This window comes from Sebastes umbrosus, chromosome 23, assembly GCF_015220745.1.
Source record: "Sebastes umbrosus isolate fSebUmb1 chromosome 23, fSebUmb1.pri, whole genome shotgun sequence".
In the NCBI taxonomy this organism is placed as follows: domain Eukaryota; kingdom Metazoa; phylum Chordata; class Actinopteri; order Perciformes; family Sebastidae; genus Sebastes; species Sebastes umbrosus.
The window spans coordinates 20,969,310-20,990,373 of NC_051291.1; the positions used below are offsets into that span (position 1 = coordinate 20,969,310).

A 21,064-nucleotide genomic window follows, 5' to 3' on the forward strand; every position below is an offset into this window, starting at 1 on the left:
GTGTGTCATTTTTCAAACACTTGCTGCCATGTGGAATCAAACATCTTGTAAAGACATAGTTTGTATTAAAAGTGTAACATGAATGTAGATTAGATTATGTGTCAACTGTGAGTTGGTTAGATTGAATCTCTCAGCAGGATCAGCTAGTTTAAACTGGTTTAATCCCTGTCTTCATCTCTTATCTCCATCATGTGTTTTCCTGTAATGAACCTCGTTGGCGTTGGCACGTCCAGCCGTCCTCCAGGCTCCAGGACGCCGTCTGTGTGATCCACCCCAGATCGGGTTACCCTCTCTGGGCGTGGAGCTCGGCGCTGAAAGATCCTCTTCCTTGTTGTGATTGTGAGTGGGGAGAGGCTCGCCGAGTCCGGCTCCAGGATGCTGAAACGCCGCCGACTTCTGACAACACGCCTTCATGATGATACACCACGAGTACGAGTGAAAATAAAATCCTGATTTCTGACGATCAAACTACTGAACCACATTCAGATGAGTCCAGATTCAACGTGGAGAAGACGCATGTTGGATTCATTCTAGATCTTGTATGTAAAGCTGATATTTAGTGCTAAGGGTGGCGCTGAAGGACGGCTCGTGCAGAGTCAAAAATAGAAATGGTTCATCCTCTGAGGAGCGTGAAGGTGCGCTGTAAACCTCAGTCTGCTTATTATGTTTAGAGATTCCTTAAATTGGATGAACCTGCTGGAGAACTTTGGTCCTTGTGGTGGTGCCAGAGGAGAGTTGAGAGATCATCATTAGGATTCATCCTCTGGAGATCATGAATATTCATGAGAACTTAACCCTGGTTCTACTGCCATTGCATGAATTTAAAGTGTGTGTTTCTAGCAAGTGTTGGGAAGTTCTACAGCCCGTTTTAAAACTAGTACAAAGCCTAATAATTGCGTAACGTAACTACGAAACTGCATTGTCAATTACGTTGCTAGGTATTTTGTCACAGATTACATTTGTCTTTGAGGTATCACAAATACATTTGTAACGATAGTCCTCAGAAGTCTGTGGACGGTGGAGGTCGGAGTGGACGGGTCAAACAAAATGCTGTTCATGTCTTGTGTGAAACCAAAAGTCAACATTCATTTATTTTAATTTTACATCTGTAACTTAAATAACTTAACAGTCGTAGTCATTTTAAGACAGACCACGATGTTTTAGTAAACCTAACCAAGTAGATTTGTTGCTTTTTTTTAAAAATATATATTTACGTTAACCACGTGTTTAAAACGGTTTAAAACCGATCCCCGTGCTACGTTTAGCTACGTTTAGCTACGTTTAGCTACATTTAGCGACAGTCATTTGAGAAACAGGATCTGTCAGTAAACAGTGATGGAGATCTGAACATTTAGGAACCTGTTGGTTCAGGCGTCTGTCTCAAAGCAAGATAGAGAATATACCGAGGACACCTCATGTACGTCCTTTTGAATAATTTTAGTTTTTTTTACCCTTCTATAGTTACAGTATGTGAAAGAACAACACAAGAGAAAAAAACATATTAAACTTATTTACACATTCTAAAAGTTATAGATTTGTTGGAGGAGAACGTACTTTATGATACTGTAGAATAAAAAAATTTAATATTATATGTTGAACTATGAATCGTTTTGTAAAAATAAGTTATATGATGATGATTTTAATGAATGAGTCTGAAAACGTTAGCTGCTGTACTGTGACGTATTTCACACTGAAACAGAATATTTGATCGTGTACAGTGGTGGAGGAAGTATTCAGATCCTTTATTCATACCACAAACTAAATACACCGGAAGTATTTGGATCCTCTTAAACTTTTTCTAAAAAATACTCATGTTTGATTTTATGGTCAAAACTGAAGATTTGAGTCATAGACAAGATAAAACCCTGCATGATCTTATGAAGATAGAACGATGAACAGACATGTACTGTGACGTATTTCACAGTGAAACACAATATTTGGTCTGCAGTGGAGGAAGCAGTATTCAGATCCTTCACTGCAGTAGACATACTAATACCACACTGTGGAAATACTTGAGTAAATGTACTTGGTTGCATTCCACGAAGTATCATGAAGTTATTGAGATGTGGTTTTAAATGTTTGGATCATCTCAAACTAAGTTTCTAAAAATTAAGCATGTTTGATTTGATTTGATGGATTTTATGGGGAAAACTGATTCAAGATCTACAATAACACATGACAAGACAAGTTGATAAAACCCTCCGTGATGTTTAACAGATAGAAAGAGGAACAGACGGATTAACAGTCTTCAGGTTTTCTCTGCAGTTATCAGTCAATCAGTGGAAACAGCTGCTGTCACATTCAGGTTTCATCCACTTACACTGAAAACACTTTAATAAATTAGATGAAGAATCAAACTTTAACATGTTTCATTATTTTGACTTCTGATGAAACTTGAAATAAATGGCTGCAGGTTTTAACCTCTGTTTGTTTTATGATTTTATTTTATTTCATAAAATGTTAATAAAGTGTTTTGTTTTTATTTTACTGAAATTTTTTTTTTCATTTTCACTTTAACATTATCTGCTTCATTGATCTTTGTATTTTATTATAAATCTGTTTCTTTCCTTTCCTGTTTTGTTACTTTCCTGTTTAAATAAAGTTATATATTTGAGTTATAACTTAAACAGAAGCTGATTCTTTCCTCTTCTGCAGGTAAACGTGTTGTTTTATTCAGTAAAATCAGCTGTTTTCATGTTTAAACTGTGCAGCAGAACGAGCTTCAACATGGAGCTTTTTTTAATTTTTCTGGATGAATAACGTTTTGATTGATAAAGTGTGTTCTTAAAATGGACTTTATTTCTGGTGATAGCAGCTGATGTGACGATCCAGCCTTCGGGCAGGTCGGAGGTGTTTTCCGTCCTGGTTTCGTGGGCGGTCTGCGGCCGTGAGAAAACTCAGACTCGTGCGTGATTATTTCCACTTTTACCTTCCTCACATTATTTTCTCCGTGTAGTCAGACGCAGTCAGAACACATCCCACTTCCTGTCACTGGATGTGTTTAACAGGATGAATGGCGTGTTTCCGTCCTCCATCATTCACCCAGAGGGAATGTTATAACCTGGTTAATGATGACAGGGGGATCTGAGATCAGTCAGCAGGTCCAGGATGGATGAGTTTGTTCTGGTTTCAGACCAACACGTCAGACCGACTCTGGCCTCTTATTAAATATCATGTGGTTTAACTGCCAGTGGGACCTCAGCTACAGTAATATCTTCTGTGTGCTTTCCTTTGCATGTGTATTATTTCATTTATTTGTTTGATTACACAGTTTTGTAAAGATCTGACAACAGGGATTTTCCCTACTATTGATTAACCAAAAATAAACAACAGTAAAACTAAAAGGTTTTAGTTATTTCTGGTTATTGCCTCTGGTGCCCCGAGAGGCTGCAACATTCACAACGTGACTCTCAGGAATACGTAAAATGACCACGACGTCTTAACATCAACACCACGAGGTGGTCCAGCCTAGTCGCACAATAGTCACGAAATTTAATGTATTGATTTGTGTACATAGACATGAATTTCACATTTTTTTCATGATGTCAGCCCGAAATCAACTGATACTGTATATAATCCACGTAATCATGAACCAGGAAGTATAAAGAGTGGTGATTGCTGTGTAGGGAGGAGGTCGGGGTGGATGGGTAGGTCTAAAAACACCAGACTTTCACCAGGAGACCGATGTTGGTGCCCCGTGTGAGGCCAGAAGTCATCCTTGATTTATTTGTCATGTAACTTCTGTACGTAAGTTACAGCACTTCTGGAGTTATTTTAACCCAAACCGCCATCTTTTCCTCAACCTAACTAAGTAGTTTTATTCTGAAAAGACTGATTCATAAGTACTGGGACGTCTGAACTGGGAGCTGTCACCAGTCCTCCAGGAACCTGGATTACACCCAGAGCCTCTCAGAGTTTGAGTCTCAGCTGGAGTCTGACGTATGAAATGATATTTATAGTCTGTGGTCTGATGAGCTCAGATGAGTCTGTGATGAAGACGAGGATGAAGTGACTGCTGATGACTCAGGATCTGGCTCTTTGACTCTTAATAAACTCTCTGAGGAGCTGAAATCTGAATCTTCTTTTTAATATTCTTCTCTTGGGGTTGTGTTGGATCAGGACTTGCTGGTGGTCCCGGTGGTGGTGTTGGGTTTCCGGCCTCCAGCTGGAGGTCTTCCTGTCCGACACCAGGGGGTCCAATCCGGAGCCAGACCCAGAAACTAAGAGCTTTCACGCTGCAGGACTGACGGGGAAGTTAGTTTGACTTCTACTGGAGGGGAAGGAGTAAAGATGTCCCTAAAATCGTCCCGTAAACACTAAAGTCCCTCTCAGACGTGGTGTTACGTAACGGTGGAGTCGACCGTCCATCAGAGTGGCGCTGACGTCGTCTCAGCTGTCAGCTCGCTGTTGGAAATTATCTTCTTCTCTCAGTCTGTTTGTGTCGGTTGCTTAGAGAGTTCGATTGAACGTCATGAGAGACGATCTGCTCAAAATCTCTACGAACTCACCAACAATCTACAAACTGCTGAAAGTATCAGCAGTTTGATTACTCAGAAATAGTTCTTTCTTTGGTCTCTTGAGGGCAGAAAAACTCCACAATGACGTTGGCACTTTCTAACTTTCTCGCTAGATTTGGAAACTTTTAAAACCTCTTTTGCGATTTTTTGTGTTAGGTATATTCTCCCAACACAGTCTCACAGCAGTTCGTGAAATAGTCACAAAATTTAATTCATTTGACTCGTGTACATGAACTTTCCTTTTTTTCGTGACACTCAGCACGACTTTCAACAACATATTTTTCATGCATTTTTCCACCTAAAATAAAACTACTTAGTTAGGTTTAGGGAAAGATCCACTTCCTTAGGTTTAGCCAACAAAACTAGTTAGTTGGGTTTAGGAAAAGATCGTGGTTTGGGTTAAAATAACTCCAGAAGTGCTGTAACTCAAGTACAGAAGTTACGTGACAATTAAATCAACATTGACTTCTAGCCTCACCCGGGGCACCAACAGCGGTCTTCTGGTGTTTTTAAAAACACTGAATTGCATTCTCATGACACGAGGAATGTCCAGATAATGTTGTGGTATTTATAAACCTTCCCAAAAGCAAACTATTCATAAAACGCGATCACATACAAAGTCAATTCAAAGACGTGAATAGATGCCACTTTGTGGCGGACAATGTAAATATCGCAAGTTTATATATATATATACATACTATACTATATATACTGTATATATAAACTCAAATTCGAGCAAGAAATTCACATAACGCTGTGTGGTAAAAGCCTATCAGCGTTGAGATTCTCCTCCTGTCCTCACTGTCGTCCTGATGTAGTTGAAGTCAAACTAGTAATTTGCTTCGAGTTTGGTGTGAACACAACATTAATATTATGCCGAATGATCTGTGATCAGCTCCTGTCTGCAGTGAACCCGTGGATGTACAGACAACTATCACTGGATCACTGTGAGACTGAAGAAAAACTTAAAACATGAAGATTCTCAGGGGAGTTCTGCAGCATCTTTTTCTATGGTTTCTAAGTGGATTTATGGACCGAGAGACTCATTATGTATATATTTACTGTATATATATGATCATGTCTTCATGTTTGGCCTGCAGAGCCTCCATGAACAAACAAGTGTCTTCTAAATTGTTTTTTCAGTTTAAACTTTGTCATCACATCCTGTCTGTCTTCTCAAAGCAGGTCGAACAGGTGACTCATGTGTTTTATTTGCAGGATTTCCTTTGGTATATCATCTCTCAGTGATTACCTGGTGGCCTCTCTGTGACTACATTCAGCTTTTGGTTTATCCTCAGTGATTACCTGGTGGCCTATCTGTGACTACATTCAGCTTCTAGTTCTGGTTTATCCTCAGTGATTACCTGGTGGCCTATCTGTGACTACATTCAGCTTCTTGTTCTGGTTTATCCTCAGTGATTACCTGGTGGCCTATCTGTGACTACATTCAGCTTCTGGTTCTGGTTTATCCTCAGTGATTACTTGGTGGCCTATCTGTGACTACATTCAGCTTCTTGTTCTGGTTTATTTTCTCTGAACTCAGCAGCTCTGTCTTTCTTCTCTTTGTGGAAAATGTCCTCCACAAATTAGCTATCCAAACATCGTTCCCAAAACGGACAAATTGAATAATTCGGCCCCAATTAGCAGAACAAACACACACTTCCACGCACGTTAATGGGATTAACGAGCTGCACTTAACCGTCTGTTGACGTTTCCGTCTTTAAACCAACATCCTGTCCTGTAGCGAGGCGGCGTTGATTACCTGCTAACGGCTCAGACACGCTAACAGAGCTAACGGAGCTAACGGAGAGAGGGACGCGTCCAGCTGATGTCCGTCCAACAACAACCGGACGGCGTTTGAAGTGAGAGCGAGCGTCCGGCAGACCTGAACAACAACACACACGCTTCCAGGCCACCAAAGAAGAAGAAGAAGAAGAAGAGGCGGCTGGTCAGTCAGTCTGGAGGAGAGCAAACACAAGCAGCTGATTCATTTACACTTTAGAGCTGAAAGGGAAATGACTTTATTTTACTTTGTTGAGTCTTAAATAAAATAAGAGAGGAAAGACGTGAAAACGGAGGTGTCCTGGGTGATCTGATCACTAGTGGACAGCTACAGGTGTGAACGCACCACATTCAGAGGTGGTCTGGACCGCATTGAAGGACCGCCTACTCAACTGACATCCTCTGCGTGAGCGGAAGTACAGCATCATATTAAAGTGTGAAAACTGGCGTTGGAACAACACGTCTGAAAATTTGGAAAACCCAGTGAGATTTGAATGTGTCAAACTTCTGGAACTCGCCAAGGAATAGACCTAGTCTGTCTTGTTTGATTTATTCTTCTTTTAGGCTACATCCACACTCAAACGTTTTCGTTTTAAAATGCATAACTTTTGCTACGTTTACGCCTAGCGTACACACTACTCCGGCGTTTTCCAGCCCCTAATTTGATTTGGAAACAGTGTATTTGGGCAGACTAATGGACTTATGGTGTATGAGATAAATTGAAGTTTGATTTATGTAAACAGAAATGACCACTAACAGTATCATTTGTCCATTTGTACATGGTAAAGTTTATCAGCCTATTTTATCTGTAGTTTGTGATTTATCCTATAATTATCATTACTGTCAGTGTGTACTTTATTTATTATTATTTATTTTAATTTGTTTTTTATCTTTTCTTTCTTTTTTCCCTTCTTTTTTTTAATTTAACTTGTATATTTTATGTATATTTGTATATTTTTTTATGAAAAATACCAAAATATAGAGGGACAATCATTTACATTTTCGGCTTTATTTGTATGTCTCTGTACACCTGATGTTACTCCCAATAAATTATTACAGGAAGAAAACGATGACGCAGACGCCCACGCTCGCTTCTTGATTGGGTCTCATCAGTCATGACGTGTCCTTCCCTGATTGGTCACGCCCCATCACGTGAAGAAAACAAACGCCATCAGCCTCGACCACCAGTGGTTAATTTCAACATGGATAAGGAGTTACAAGCGTTGCTGACCTTGTTGTCTCTACTAACAGCTGTTGTGCAGTTAAATTCTGTATTTCGCCATTGCTATTCTTCCTTTATAGTATTTTCTGCAACTGAACAAACAACTGTGCTGCTTCCTGTTTACACCGGTGCGCGCATGCCCAGTGTACGTAAATGGTCATGTGATAGGTGTTTTCAGCCGTGGTAGTACGGCCGGAGATAAATTCTGAAACGGCCCTAAAACGCTCGTCTGGACGGAGATTGTTTTAGATTTAAAACTCATAACTTTTGCTACGTTTATGCCTAGTGTTCACACTACTCTGGCATTTTCCAGCTCCTGAAATGGAGACAGAGCCTACGTTTGTTATGTAGCTTAATATACCTAATTTTAAATAAATCAACACTTTTGGTTTCATACGGGACACAAACGGCGGTCTCCTGGTTGAAAGTCCTGTGTTTGCTTTTGAAGCTATGCTGCATTCACATGGTGTCGGAATAATCTGAACATTCACGTGAACGCCCCTTCAAGTCGGAACAACAACTCTGAAAGTCAGCGAAAATGTTGTTACACGACTGGCAGAGATAACGTCACATTACACAGAAACATGGCAGACGAAGCTTGCACGCTAAAGGCCTTGTGCATTATCGTGGTATTTATACGCCATACGTATTATATACATATTTGTTTCGTGCGAACGGGCTGAGCGGCTGCAAAAGCTACACAATCCTTTTGTGAATTCACCCCTCAGTCTTGTTTATGTTTATTTTATTTTTTGTAATTTAGGTGAACTGACCCTTTAATATTATAGAGGACAGTTGTGAAATCATTCATTCATTCAGTCTTTAACACAGTTGCAGTAGCATGTTTTGGCCACCAGGTGTCACCGTTTTGATGGACTTTAACGCTTTGAAACTAATATTTTAACGGTTCAGTTCTTGAGTTTTGCTTTGTTTCCTGCCTCTCTGCACCATAAAATAATTCAGCTTTCATAGCAGGCTGTGTGTGTGTTTCCATGTGTTTCTGAAGCGGGCCTGTAGCGGGTCAGCTGATCCTCTGTAGAAACTGTTAAGGGTTTGTTGATCTATGTGATTACATGTCGTCTTGGCTCCGGCAGGTCCGAAGATTCGTGGGAGGTTCTGAGAAACTTTAATTCGAGGGAAAGTGTTTGGCTGGTGTGGATGGAGCTTTTAGCACATTCCTGTGCAGCAGAACGTAGACGTGGTCTGGGTTCAGTCCTGGTTCGGCCCGGCTCAGCTCTCCTCCTGCTGCTGCAGAAAACTGGGCAAACTTAACGCCAGTCAATCAAACGGCGAGTCTGAGTCAGCAGGTTGTGATTCGGCCCTGCTGCCGATAACTGAGCTGCTTTTACTCTTCACACTGAAGAGAGGACACATTGCAATGAATTGGGCCGATTCAGAAGATCATGACTCTGGTTCTGACTCTGGTCCTGACTTTGGTCCTGGGGGTTGGACCTGACCACAGTCTGGTCTCAGGCTCTGCCAGGTTTACTGTTCTGTGGTCTGGGTCTGGGTCTGAAGGCTTCGAGTGGCGAAGCCTCAAACCTCAGAATCCACAGGACATAAAGCTGTTAGTGTCGGGGATTCAGGGAGCCGCTGGCAGCTGGAGGTGAGGACGGACCTGACACCAGGACGGACCCGACACCAGGATGGACCCGACACCAGGCTGGGCTCAACGTGGTGGTGAAGGTGGTGGTGGTGATATCCGCCGTCAGACCGATAGCCAATGGGTTCAGAGACAAACTCAAAACGTTCCTGTTTTCCCAGAATGATGGTTAATTACTGTGTCCGTGTGTGTGAGTGTGTGTGTGTGTGTGTGTGTGTTCTCGTACATCTATCTTTGTGACGACCAGTGTGAGCTTCAGACCTTCAGAGTGAGGACATCTTTGGAAAGTGAGGACATCTTTGGCTGGTCCTCACTTTGGGACAGACCTTCAAAGGCCTGTTTGTTCAGACTTGGTTTTAAGGTTCAGGATAGAATTAGGTTTAGGTTAGGGTTGGGTTCTGGCATTTATGCACATGCCAGTGAAACAGGAAGCAGATTTGTCTACCCGACAAATGGTTGCTTAGTTACAGAAAATACAACAGAGCATTTATGCTTTGTTCGTTTACAGTTTCTTTGTGACCTTCACAATAGTTGTGCAGAACAAAATCAGCAGATAACTAAAGGAAAGTCCTCCGTTATATGTCCATCCATTACAATCCTCAAAGCCACAAACCGCTTTCAAATGTCTGTTCCGTACGGCTGCTAACGCCGCTGGACACACCGCTTGCAAATCGTTCGAATAATAGCTTGCGTCCTGCACATGTAGGCAGTAGTATCATTATAAAATGCTGAATTTAACTGCACAACAGCTGCTAGCAGAGACGACAAGGTCAGCAACGCTTGCAACTCGTTATCCATGTTGAAATTAACCGCTGCTGGTCGAGGCTGATGTTTGTTTTCTTCTGGAAAAGGTTCATGTGATGAGGAAAGAAATGGGCGCCTGCATCATCGTTTTCAAAGGTCTCCGTTTTAGGGGCTCGAAAAAGCCGGAGTAGTGCGGACGCCAGGCGTAAACGTAGCAAAAATTATGCTTTTTTAAAACAAAAACGTATTAGTGTGGACGTAGCCATAGTTGTGATGGTTAGGGTAAGGGTCTATGCTACTTATATACTTATGTTTATGCCTATATATTTATATTTAGTCTGAATCACTTTGAGTTTATGTGTAATGTAATAAAACTGCCATTATTTCTGCGCCAATCTTTTATCAAACATCCTCAAACACTTTTTTGCTGGGGACGCACTTTTTTAAAAACGACAAACCGTCACGACACAATTCACAACAGGTCTTAAAATCGTGAGAAGAGCAAATTTGTGCATAAATGAACGTTCCTGACCAGTTTTACCACCATTTCCACATCAACTCATATTATCTTAAACAGAAGTTCAAAGGTGAACTGCAGATATAAATGTTAATGATGTTAATGCTAATTGATTTGGCGACACTGACAAAATGTCTTTAGGAATGACTGCTTTAAACCACTAAAGTGTTGTTTTTTGTGTAGCTTTATGTACTTCTAGTGTACTACTTCATGACTCAGGGAAGTCTACAGTATTTCTAACAGCCAGTTATATTTATATTTAACGGCCTCTCTGACTTGCTAGCGATCCGGCGCTCACAATGAGCCCCACTGGGAAGCACTAACTTTAACTTAGTGTGGAGTCACAGCGTCTCAACGTACTTCAATAAAAAGCAGCCGCGTGCAGACTGAGCTTCTTTGTGTGGAGCTGATTTCTGAAGCTGTAACCTGTTTCCTGTCAGAAGTGCTCTTTAAAGAGCGGCTCACTAAAGAATGGAAAAAGCTGCAGCTAAGCGAGCGCTAATAGTTGGATCCGGCTCGTAAACATGCGGCTGTATATTAGAATTTAATTAACCGTCAGAATCACCGTTTTTTCTGCTGTTTGCGTTGGAGCGAGCTGCACATAGCGAGCAGTGAAGTCAGCGGCGACTGCACGTATCCGTAATGATTTTACATGTTTATGACGGTGACTCACTGAAAAGAATGTTTTCCATCACTGAGTGAGGTCTTTTCTGCAGAACACCCACTGCTCCGTCTCCTCAAGCACTCCCAGTTCACTCCCAGTACCTCCACCAGTTCACTCCCAGTACCTCCACCAGTCCACCCAGCTCACTCCCAGTACCTCCACCAGCACTCCCAGTTCACTCCTACTCCCTCCACCAGCATGCCGCCTCACACTGTTATTATAATGAGCTTCCACTTTATAACTCTGCAGGTGTAAAAACATGTTTATGAGTCCAGCTCATAACTTTATTTATATATAAACCAGCTTTAACACTAAAACCTGCCTTTAAATAATCATTATTTTAATCATTAAGGTCCATAAAACATCAGGAGATAGAGACATGATGTTTAACCAAAACCCAAAGAGATTTTATTTATTTTTCACGTTCAGACAAAAAGCAGCAAATTATCGTTATTATTTAAAAAGATGAAACCATCAAATATTTTCTTTGCTTGAAAAATGACTGAATCGATTATCAAGAAGTTGCAGATTTATTTCAACACTTTAAATAAAATGTATTTAAAAAAATGAAGGGATGTGATTTAGATTAGATGTTTGTTGTGTGTTTATGGGAGTAAATTAAGGATTAATTAACGGTATTTTAAGGGATTGTTGGTTCATTGTGACTACAGATAGGCAAAACTTAAAAACTTGCAAGAAACCATCAAATATTTGGAATTATATAGTTAGAGAACATACAAATAAATACAAATAAAATACAAATAAGATCAAATAAAATAATACTTAACCACACAGAGGAGAAAAAAAAGATTTCTTAAATGAATAGACAGATAAAGTTACGTCTGGTGACTTCTGGTGACCTCGTTGATTTAGCGACAGATGTTCGGTGTGTTTCCCGGAGCAAATAAAGAGTTATTTAAGGGTATTTTAAGGGATTATTGTTTCATAGTGCATAAAGATAAACATAAAAACTTGCACTTAAAACACAAATGTATTTCTTTATTTAGCAGCCAGTCACATTTTAGAAGAAGAAACCATCAAATGTTTGGCATTTTTTTAGCTTGAAAATTACTTTAAAATGATTAATTGATTATTAAATTAGTTGCAGATTAGTTTTCTGTCGATTATTTGACTCCAACCACAAAAGGTCACCTCTTTAACTGCTGGTGTGACCGCACCTTTTATTATTTAATTTGATTTGCTTATTTCTTAAACTATGGAAAAAGATTGCAAAGACGTGTTAAATGTTTTAAAATGTTTCATGTCTGGTGGAAACCAGGTATAAATGTGTTGATATTTTTTTGACATGTTAAAGGTTTAAATATTGTCATGAGGATGATGAATGATCAGTAATCAAAGTCCAGCTGAGGCCGATGATGAACTGACTCCTCTCACCTGAGTGAACTCTGTTTTCTTCATCAGCTGCTTCACCTTCATGTGTTGGACAACAGCGGCATCGTGTGGACACGCGGAACAACAGCAGCAGATTCACACTCTGAGAGGGTTAAATGGTGAAAAAACAGTTTTCCTGATCTCTCTACAGAGGGGTCAAAGGTCAGACTGAGCTGCATAACAGCAGATCAACATTTAAGTCCATAAAAGCAGACAGATGATGAATCGTGACACTAACTCAGTCAGTACAACTCTCCTCTAAAGTTTCAACATTTATAAAGACCTAATGACTGTTAAACTAATAGACACTAACACACCTGAAAACTACACATCATTTAATCCTACTTTTTTCAAACATGAGTTTAACTTTATTTAGAATAGGGCTGTCAATCGATTACAATATTGAATCGTGATTAAATTTTTTTTATCCATTCAAAAATATACCTTAGTGGGGAGATTTGTAATATGCCGGTTTATGCAAATATATGTATATATTTATTATTGTAAATCATTTAACAACACAAAACAATGACAGATATTGATCCAGAAACCCTCAGAGGTACTGCATTTAGCATAAAACAATATGCTCCAATCAGAACATGGCAAACTGCAGCCCAACAGGCAACAACAACTGTCAGTGTGTCAGTGTGCTGACTTGACTATGACTTGCCCCCAAACTGCATGTGATTATCATAAAGTGGGCATGTCTGTAAAGGGGAGACTCGTGGGTACCCATAGAACCCATTTACATTCACAGATCTGGAGGTCAGAGGTCAAAGGACCCCTTTGCGAATGGACATGACAGTTTTTCCTCGTCAACATTTAGGCCCAATTCCAAACGACCCCGTCCACCCTCTCCTTACCTACTTCCACTCCGTTTGCGTGTTCGCGTGGAGGCTCCGCCATATTAAGGGCCATTCCAAACCAATCACTGGGGAGTGGAAGTGAGTTATAAAACCCTCCATCAGTGAGCTGCATCGATGACGACTAACCATCTGCCCTTACTGACGACGTGCAACGCCGTTTTGTGTTCGTCATGGAACACGCTCTGATGTCAGTTCCGTGCGACTACCGGTACAAACATTTACTGTAAACTGCTCAAACTGACATTTAATTTATTTTACTTTATTGTCATACTGACGTCAACAACATAAAGTAAGTAAATTATTTTTAGGATCAAATATACCCTCGTCTAGACTACAAAACAGTCCATGTTCATTAGATTGTAAATTGTTTTATATTGTATGTATGTGTTCAGTATATAACCCACATATATTTATTATTTTTTAACCCTATCAGGAGCTATAACCCCATAATTTATTATATCTTCAACTGTACAATACTGACTTAACAGTGCAATAATTTAGTGCAATAATTCAGCTGTGCAATGATCTCGTTTACTCTGGCATTAACACTGCATTTATTTATACAGAACATTTAAACTAATATTCTTATTTTACACTTTTCTTGCATTTTTATAAATGCAAGCATTTATATTATTTGCATAGATCCTTTTTTTCAGCAGTATTATTTGCGCTGTCGTTATATATATTTCTTATTTATATTTCCTTATTTCTCTATTTTTATATATTTATATTCTAGAACGGGAGCAAAACGTAACTCAATTTCCCCCCTAGAGAGAGGGAAGTTCATCTTAAAGTGTCTGCTGTATTGATCCCCTCCACCTTAAAGAAGGAGCTTCATTGAGCTGTGAGTGGGACTACAGAGTTCACTCCATCACAGAGTGGGAGGATGGAGGGACTGGATTGGAATTGAGCCGTAGTCACAGCAGGAAAAGCTCAGGTTTAAACAATGACAGCGATTTATCTGCTTCTGTTGGTGTCGCGCTCACACCTGCTCACTTGATCAGAACAGAGCCACCGTTAGTACCAGCTGTGGTTTTCCTGCTGTTCAGGTTTAACTCCTGAATGTTCAAACACACGGCTGCTTGTATTTTAAAGACATTAAACATTTAAATGAGCACAAAGTGAACCTGTTTAACATTTATTTGATTCTGGCGTCTTAAACTTGCTCAGAAATTAAATCAGACTCAGTTCATACAGTAAAGATCTGTTTCTGTTCCAAACGAACAGGTAACTTGATTTTACTGTCAGCTTTCTGCTTTATTTTCTGTTTTTGAACGGTTAACAGAGAAATGCTGAAACCAAACCAACCTTTTGATTTATTGATTATATATTAAAAGAAATAAAAGAAAACAGACAGCTTTATTTCAACTCGATCATTTTTATTTTTCCTCGCACAAAGTGAAAAACTGCTTTTAGAAGAAGGTGTTTGGTCTCTTGGTGGTGAAGCGAGGTTTGTGCTGGCGACGCAGGACCCGGTGGGGCAGCGGGAACTTGATCTTAGAGTCCTGCAGGAGGAACCACAGAAGAAGAAACGGTCAGATTCAGACAGCGGACATATTAAGAAATAAAACCATAACACTTCCTGTTATTAAAATCAATCTGTCGCCAGTTTCTGAACCGCCAGGTTTCTAGATGGAAGCTGGAAACCTGGAAGAGGAAGCTGGCTTTTATTCTGGCGGGGTTTTAAACCGGAGCGACCCAATGAGGAGGCCGTCCAGAGAGAGACCCGCTGACCCCCATAGACCTGGTCCACAGAGAGAGACCCCCATAGACCCCGTCCAGAGAGAGACCCCCATAGACCCCGTCCAGAGAGAGACCCTCATAGACCCCGCCCAGAGAGAGACCCTCATACACCCCGTCCAGAGAGAGACCCGCTGACCCCCATAGACCTGGTCCAGAGAGAGAGACCCCCACAGACCCGGTCCAGAGAGAGACCTGCCGACCCCCATAGACCCCGCCCAGAGAGAGAGACCCCATAGACCCCGTCCACAGAGAGACCCGCTGACCCCCATAGACCTGGTCCACAGAGAGAGACCCCCACAGACCCCATCCATAGAGAAACCCACATAGACCCCGTCCAGAGAGAAACCCCCATAGACCCCGTCCAGAGAGAAACCCCCATAGACCCCGTCCAGAGAGAAACCCCCATAGACCCCGTCCAGAGAGAGACCACCATAGACCCCGTCCAGAGAGAGACCCGCTGACCCCCCACAGACAGCTTCATAAAGGAGACTCACGTGGAACTGCTTGATGGCAGGTCTGCGACATTTGTTGGCAGCGATGACTTGGACCTTCATGATCTGGATGGAGTGAGCGCGGGCACGATGGCGAGCTCCCATATCACGGTCTGATGGACACAAAAAGACATTTTAACACCACTGGACCTTTAAACTGACGAGGACAACAAGTCATAAACATCGTTCAGACCGCATGATGTGATCAACAACAGGAAGAAGACTGTGATTAACACAGTTTCAGTCTAGATTTGAGATTTTCATCATCAATTAATCATCTTTATTAATTAAATGGCAGAAGGGATAAATCCACAGCTCAGGTTCTTGTCTTCTAACTGATTATTTTGTCTGTAAAAAGGCTAAAATAGTAGATATTGGTTAAATCCAGAAACAAACTACGACAGGTTCTATTAACCTCTCTGCTCTCCATATATTCAGTTTGATTTATGTTTATTGTTCATTTTATTCTTATTTTTGTTTAGTTTGACTTATTTGTTACGTGTTCAAAATCAATATGAATTAATCTAAATGTAAATCTAGGTTCAAGGCCGTCAGCTGCAGGCTTTATGGAGAGTTTTATTTATCTAAAATAATGACGAGACTGAGATCAGGACGGCTGTTTCAGGAACTTTGAAATTAATTTCCCAAGAAGCCAAATTATTTTAGAGAGCAAGCGCTCTCTCACAATGTAAAGGAAAGTGTAAAATAACTGGTGTATCAGCTCCTAAATGTAGGGGGTTCCTCTTCCTCAGTTCATGCATCATTCCACAAAGTTGAATTAAAATTAGACCGGTAGTTTTTCTGTAATGCAAAAAAACAAACAGAACCGAGAACACGACCTCCTCGGTGGAGATAATTCAGTTTAAATTCCAGCGTGGCGCCCAAATACTGAGTCAGGAAAACGTTACCACCCCTAGAAATGACAGCTTATATTTATATTAATTGTTTTTTTGTTTTTTTTTAAAATCATACATTTTACCTTGTTTATATGTTTTAAATAGTTCTGATGGTGTGTAATGTGTTGCATATATCTATGTGAATACTCACAGCACTGGGTGACGGCTCCAGAGGTGGTCAGGTCTCGGTACTCTCTGTACATGTTGTGGGTGCCGCTACGAGAGTCGTAACGCAGCCAGATGCCAAAGTTCTTCACCTTCAGAGGGGTTTTCTCGTGGACCTGAACGAGGAACACAACAACAGACGTTTATTCACACTGATAAACCGTTATTCTACAAGTAGACAGAGACTCAACAGGAAACTACAGACAGGTGAATATCCTCCAAGACATTCATATTTTTTTTTACAAATATTAATGTCTTTTTATAAGACTCCTTCTGGCTTTATGAATGTGTGGGTTTCTAAAAACAGAAGGCAAATTTCGGACAATAAATGTCTGATAAAAAAGCAAAACAATATCTGAGTGAACTTTACCGATTGTGTGCAACAAATACATCCTGACACCACTTTCAACATGTCGTCTTGTCTCCCAGTTTGAACTTGATGACACTAAAACAACCCTAAAACAGATATCAGCCTTCAAGAACAACTTCAGTAAAGTGAGTAAAGTCGGGAGAAAATCAATCTTTGTGCAGTAATTTTGAAATTTGTCACATCTCTGTATGAAACGAGGTGTTTAATGATGAACTGTTGACCCTTGGATTCACTTTCAAAGTCACTGCGGCGTCAGAGAAAGGCGACAAGGATCATTTTCCTGTTTGCACACCAGAAAAAAATCATACCACTGACGGGATATGGCTTTGGGTTTGGGTGCATAGTGAGGGATGTGGATGTTATTAAACTAGAATATGAACAGGAGGGACATTAAAATGTGGATTTAGTGGAGACTTATTGATACGTTTGCTTCTTTTCTTCCACTTCCTAAACTGTTCCAAATCTATATTCACATGTAAAATATGTTTAATGTTGAAATGTTTTTTTACAGGAAGGTTAGCTTTAATTCACAAACTAAACTCGTCTTTCTCTCTTTTCATTTGGTAACTTTAAACATGTATAAAGGTGTTGATATATTTACACCTTTAAAGTCAAGTTTTCATGATAAAACTGACAACTAATTTAAGCCTTTAAGAACAAACCTGAGTTCAATCTGACAGCTACCTCACTGAGTGATGACTGAGTTAAGTCTTAAAAGAGACTAAAACTTTGTCTTCATGAATACTGGGGCTGCTCTGGTGTCTCAGATGACGTCACCGATCCACATTAAATACAGTTTGTTTGTCACTGCTATGGTAAAAGTCAGTGTTTTTAGTGCCACAACATCCCTGACATCATGTTAACTTATATAAAATGATTCCAATAACTTTAGTGATGTTTACAGATTTTAAGTTTGGGAAAGGGAAAAGGACAGAGACACAAACTGAAGACTGAAATATTGTTCAAACACCTGATGTAGCAGGTCATGATTCAAAATGCACAACGTCTAACTGAATCCCTGTCAGATAATCCTCGCTGAAAGGTTTCCAGATTGAGAGGCTGCTGAGCTGAAACTGTTAAGACTGGACCGGTGCGGTTCAGAGACGTACCAGTCCACAGTAGACGGTCTCTCCGGAGGCCTTCTTCATCTTCCTCAGCTGGGAGACGAAGTACCAGAAGCGAGACTTGGCCACAACGTGGTTAGGGGCGAAGATCCTCATGCGGTACAGAGGGGGGGGCCGGGTTCTTGGCAGAGGGCAGCAAACGCCCCACGACTTTGTACTCCCGAAGCTGGAGTGAAGAGGAGAAACTGGGTTAATATACAAGTTCATCACATAAAAACTATATATAATTATACATGATGATGATCTGTTGACCCTTGAATTCACTTTCAAAGTCACTGCAGCATCAGAGAAAGGCGACAAGGATCAGTTTCCTGTTTGCACACCAGACAAAATCATACCACTGACGGGGTATGGCCTTTCGGTTTGGGTGCATGTTGATGTTATATGAACATTAAAATGTGGATTTAGTGAAGGGCACATCTGTCTTACGCTTCCTCAAATGTTACAAATATATTTTCATGAGCGTTAAATATGTTCTTTTAACGAATTCATACGCACTCCTTTAAAAAGTGGAGACACTTATATTAACAGGATGTTTAGTGGCTATTTTATGTCACCAACTGCACATGTATGCTAGTTTTCTTTCTCTTTTCATTAACTCGCCAACTAGGAACCGTAACTTGTGGCACAGTGGAATACGGCTTTTAAACTAATTTCATGCATTTTGCACACTTGTAGGCATGCACGTACTGACAAAAGCAAACATTTTTACTCTGATGTTAGTGGCCTACTTGTTTTTGTACCATGTGGTTTGTTGGTATAGTGTTGTGACATGTGAATTTCCCCCTGGGAATAAATAAAAAGTTTATCTATACATTTGAACTTTTCTCTGTGAAGTGCACAAGTTTTTCGCTCTGTGTAATTTGTGTTTTTTGCTCTCAATGTGTCGTTTGGTAACTTTAAATTAGTATAAATGTGTTCCTATTTTTTTTAACATTTTTGAGCTTCAGGTTTATATATTTTCATGCATAAATCACATTAACACTTCAATGTACTATTGTGACCATGATGGCTAGATAAAGGGCATTTAGTGACGGTGCATTTATGCAGAGAAGATGGTCTGAATTAATCTTGTTTCATGCAAAGAAATGCATCTCAAAGTATTCTTTATGCAAAAGTTATCACTGTTTTTGCACTATTTGTTATTTATGGTATTATATGGTATAGTAAGCACAATAACTATACTATAGAGCTGACAGTCCTGGTCCAACACACTACATTATACAGAATTAAAGCTGCTATTAATATAGTGTGAAACTGTCATCTGAGGTAGCATGTTAGCAAAAACTAGCCATCAAACTAGCCCGACTAGGAGACACGATTGAGGCGCTTTTAAGCTTGATATACTTTCAATAACACTACAAATGTAGAGAACCATTTAGCTCGTTCTAATCCAGCTAGTTGTCCCGGGTTAGAGCCACGTTGAGGCACCGAGAGACACTCCAGCACCACGTTAGCAGCTATGTCAGCTAGCCGGCCAGGCTAAGAACTAATAATGTAGTAAGTTTAAATTACATATTGGAGTACATACGACGAACGTGGAGCTCTTTAATGTGTTTTAACTAGTCTTCCATTGTTAGTGACTATTTGTGATTTCATCCAGGACTCTTAACGCAGTCACGTTTCAGCCACCGTCGTCCACATGGTGCCCAAGACGCCATGTTGGAGCCGTAAAAACGCACCGGGACGAAAAACACTAAAAATATCACTTTAAATTTAACTTTTTGTGAAAGTTAATACATAAATCAGACAAACGCAATGTTATAAAGCGACATCGGTTCATATGGTCCGTGTGTTGAAGGCAGATATTGGTAAATAAAGAGGTTTACGTACTGTGCCGGACGCCTTCATGGTGTCTCTCGCTCACTGCCACAGTAAAAGAGGAAGCAGTAGGGCGGAGCCGACAGACGTCATATGGACGGAGCGACGGAGGAGGCGGGACTTCCGGGGGACTGCAGCGCCGCTTCTACCGGCCTGAAGATAGGTTCATATTCAGAACACAACCAGAAAATTATGTCTATAGTAGATATTATTTATTATTTATTTATTTATTATTTATCATGTATGTATTATTTATTAATTTATTATATATTTATAATTTATTATATATTTATCATATCCTGTATTTATTCTATAATAGAAGGCAAGGCAAGTTTATTTATATAGTACAAGCTAAAATAGGATAACAAATTAATATAATAAAAATAAGATGAAAACTGCTTAAACTGAGATAGACATTTAATTTATTCTGCTTTATACAAACATCGACAACATAAAGTAAGTAGATTGTATATAGAATCAAATATACCCTCGTCTAGACTAGAAAACGGAAGACACGTGCAGATGAAATAAGAGAGAAAATTAAACCCACTGAATAATAATAATAATAATAATAATAATAACATCAATCTACTCTGTTCTTTTCTACATCAATGAATTTTAATAAAAAAAATATACAGCTGTGTCATTTATTAAATTAATGTATATTTTTATAGGGACATGTATATGTTGTTTACAATTGTATTGTTTACAATTTAATTGTTGTTGTTTAAGATAAGATTATCCTTTATTGGTCCCACAATGTGCAGTGTTACTTTATATACATGAAGTATATGTATGTATACATGTCTATATACAGTATACGCAGCATGCAGGGTTTATGGATGTATGATACCTACATGTTAAAGCACAGTGTGTATTATAAACTGTAAATATATAATGTATAGTTTAAGGTTTTACAAAGGGTGACAAAGCGTTTTAAATAGAGTTAAGGCTTTTACTTCAATGTCTAAAATGGAGTTAACAATAATAATCTGATCTTTAACTTTCCTACGAATCTGAAGCCAACTTCAGCATCTTCAACATTAGCAGCTAACAAATAGCAAACACATGTCGTCATGAATAGAGTCATAAATAACGTGAATAACACGCCATATATCACATATAATACAACTATGGTTGAAATATA

General features: G+C 39.7%; 1 protein-coding gene and 2 non-coding genes across 3 annotated transcripts; all 3 read right to left on the reverse strand.

Moving 5' to 3' along the window:
• Nucleotides 1–14,665: 14,665 nt before the first annotated feature.
• rpl18a (ribosomal protein L18a) lies at nt 14,666–19,962 on the reverse strand. The gene is given in 6 exon segments (XM_037761030.1): nt 14,666–14,812; nt 15,545–15,654; nt 16,589–16,718; nt 18,082–18,234; nt 18,236–18,262; nt 19,930–19,962. Coding segments are annotated over 6 exon segments (531 nt in total). The 5' UTR covers nt 19,948–19,962; the 3' UTR covers nt 14,666–14,719.
• Nucleotides 17,184–17,315, reverse strand: LOC119483218. The gene has a single exon (XR_005205644.1). It is a non-coding gene; the product is annotated as a small nucleolar RNA SNORA68 (small nucleolar RNA).
• LOC119483217 lies at nt 18,339–18,470 on the reverse strand. The gene has a single exon (XR_005205643.1). It is a non-coding gene; the product is annotated as a small nucleolar RNA SNORA68 (small nucleolar RNA).
• Nucleotides 19,963–21,064: the final 1,102 nt, after the last annotated feature.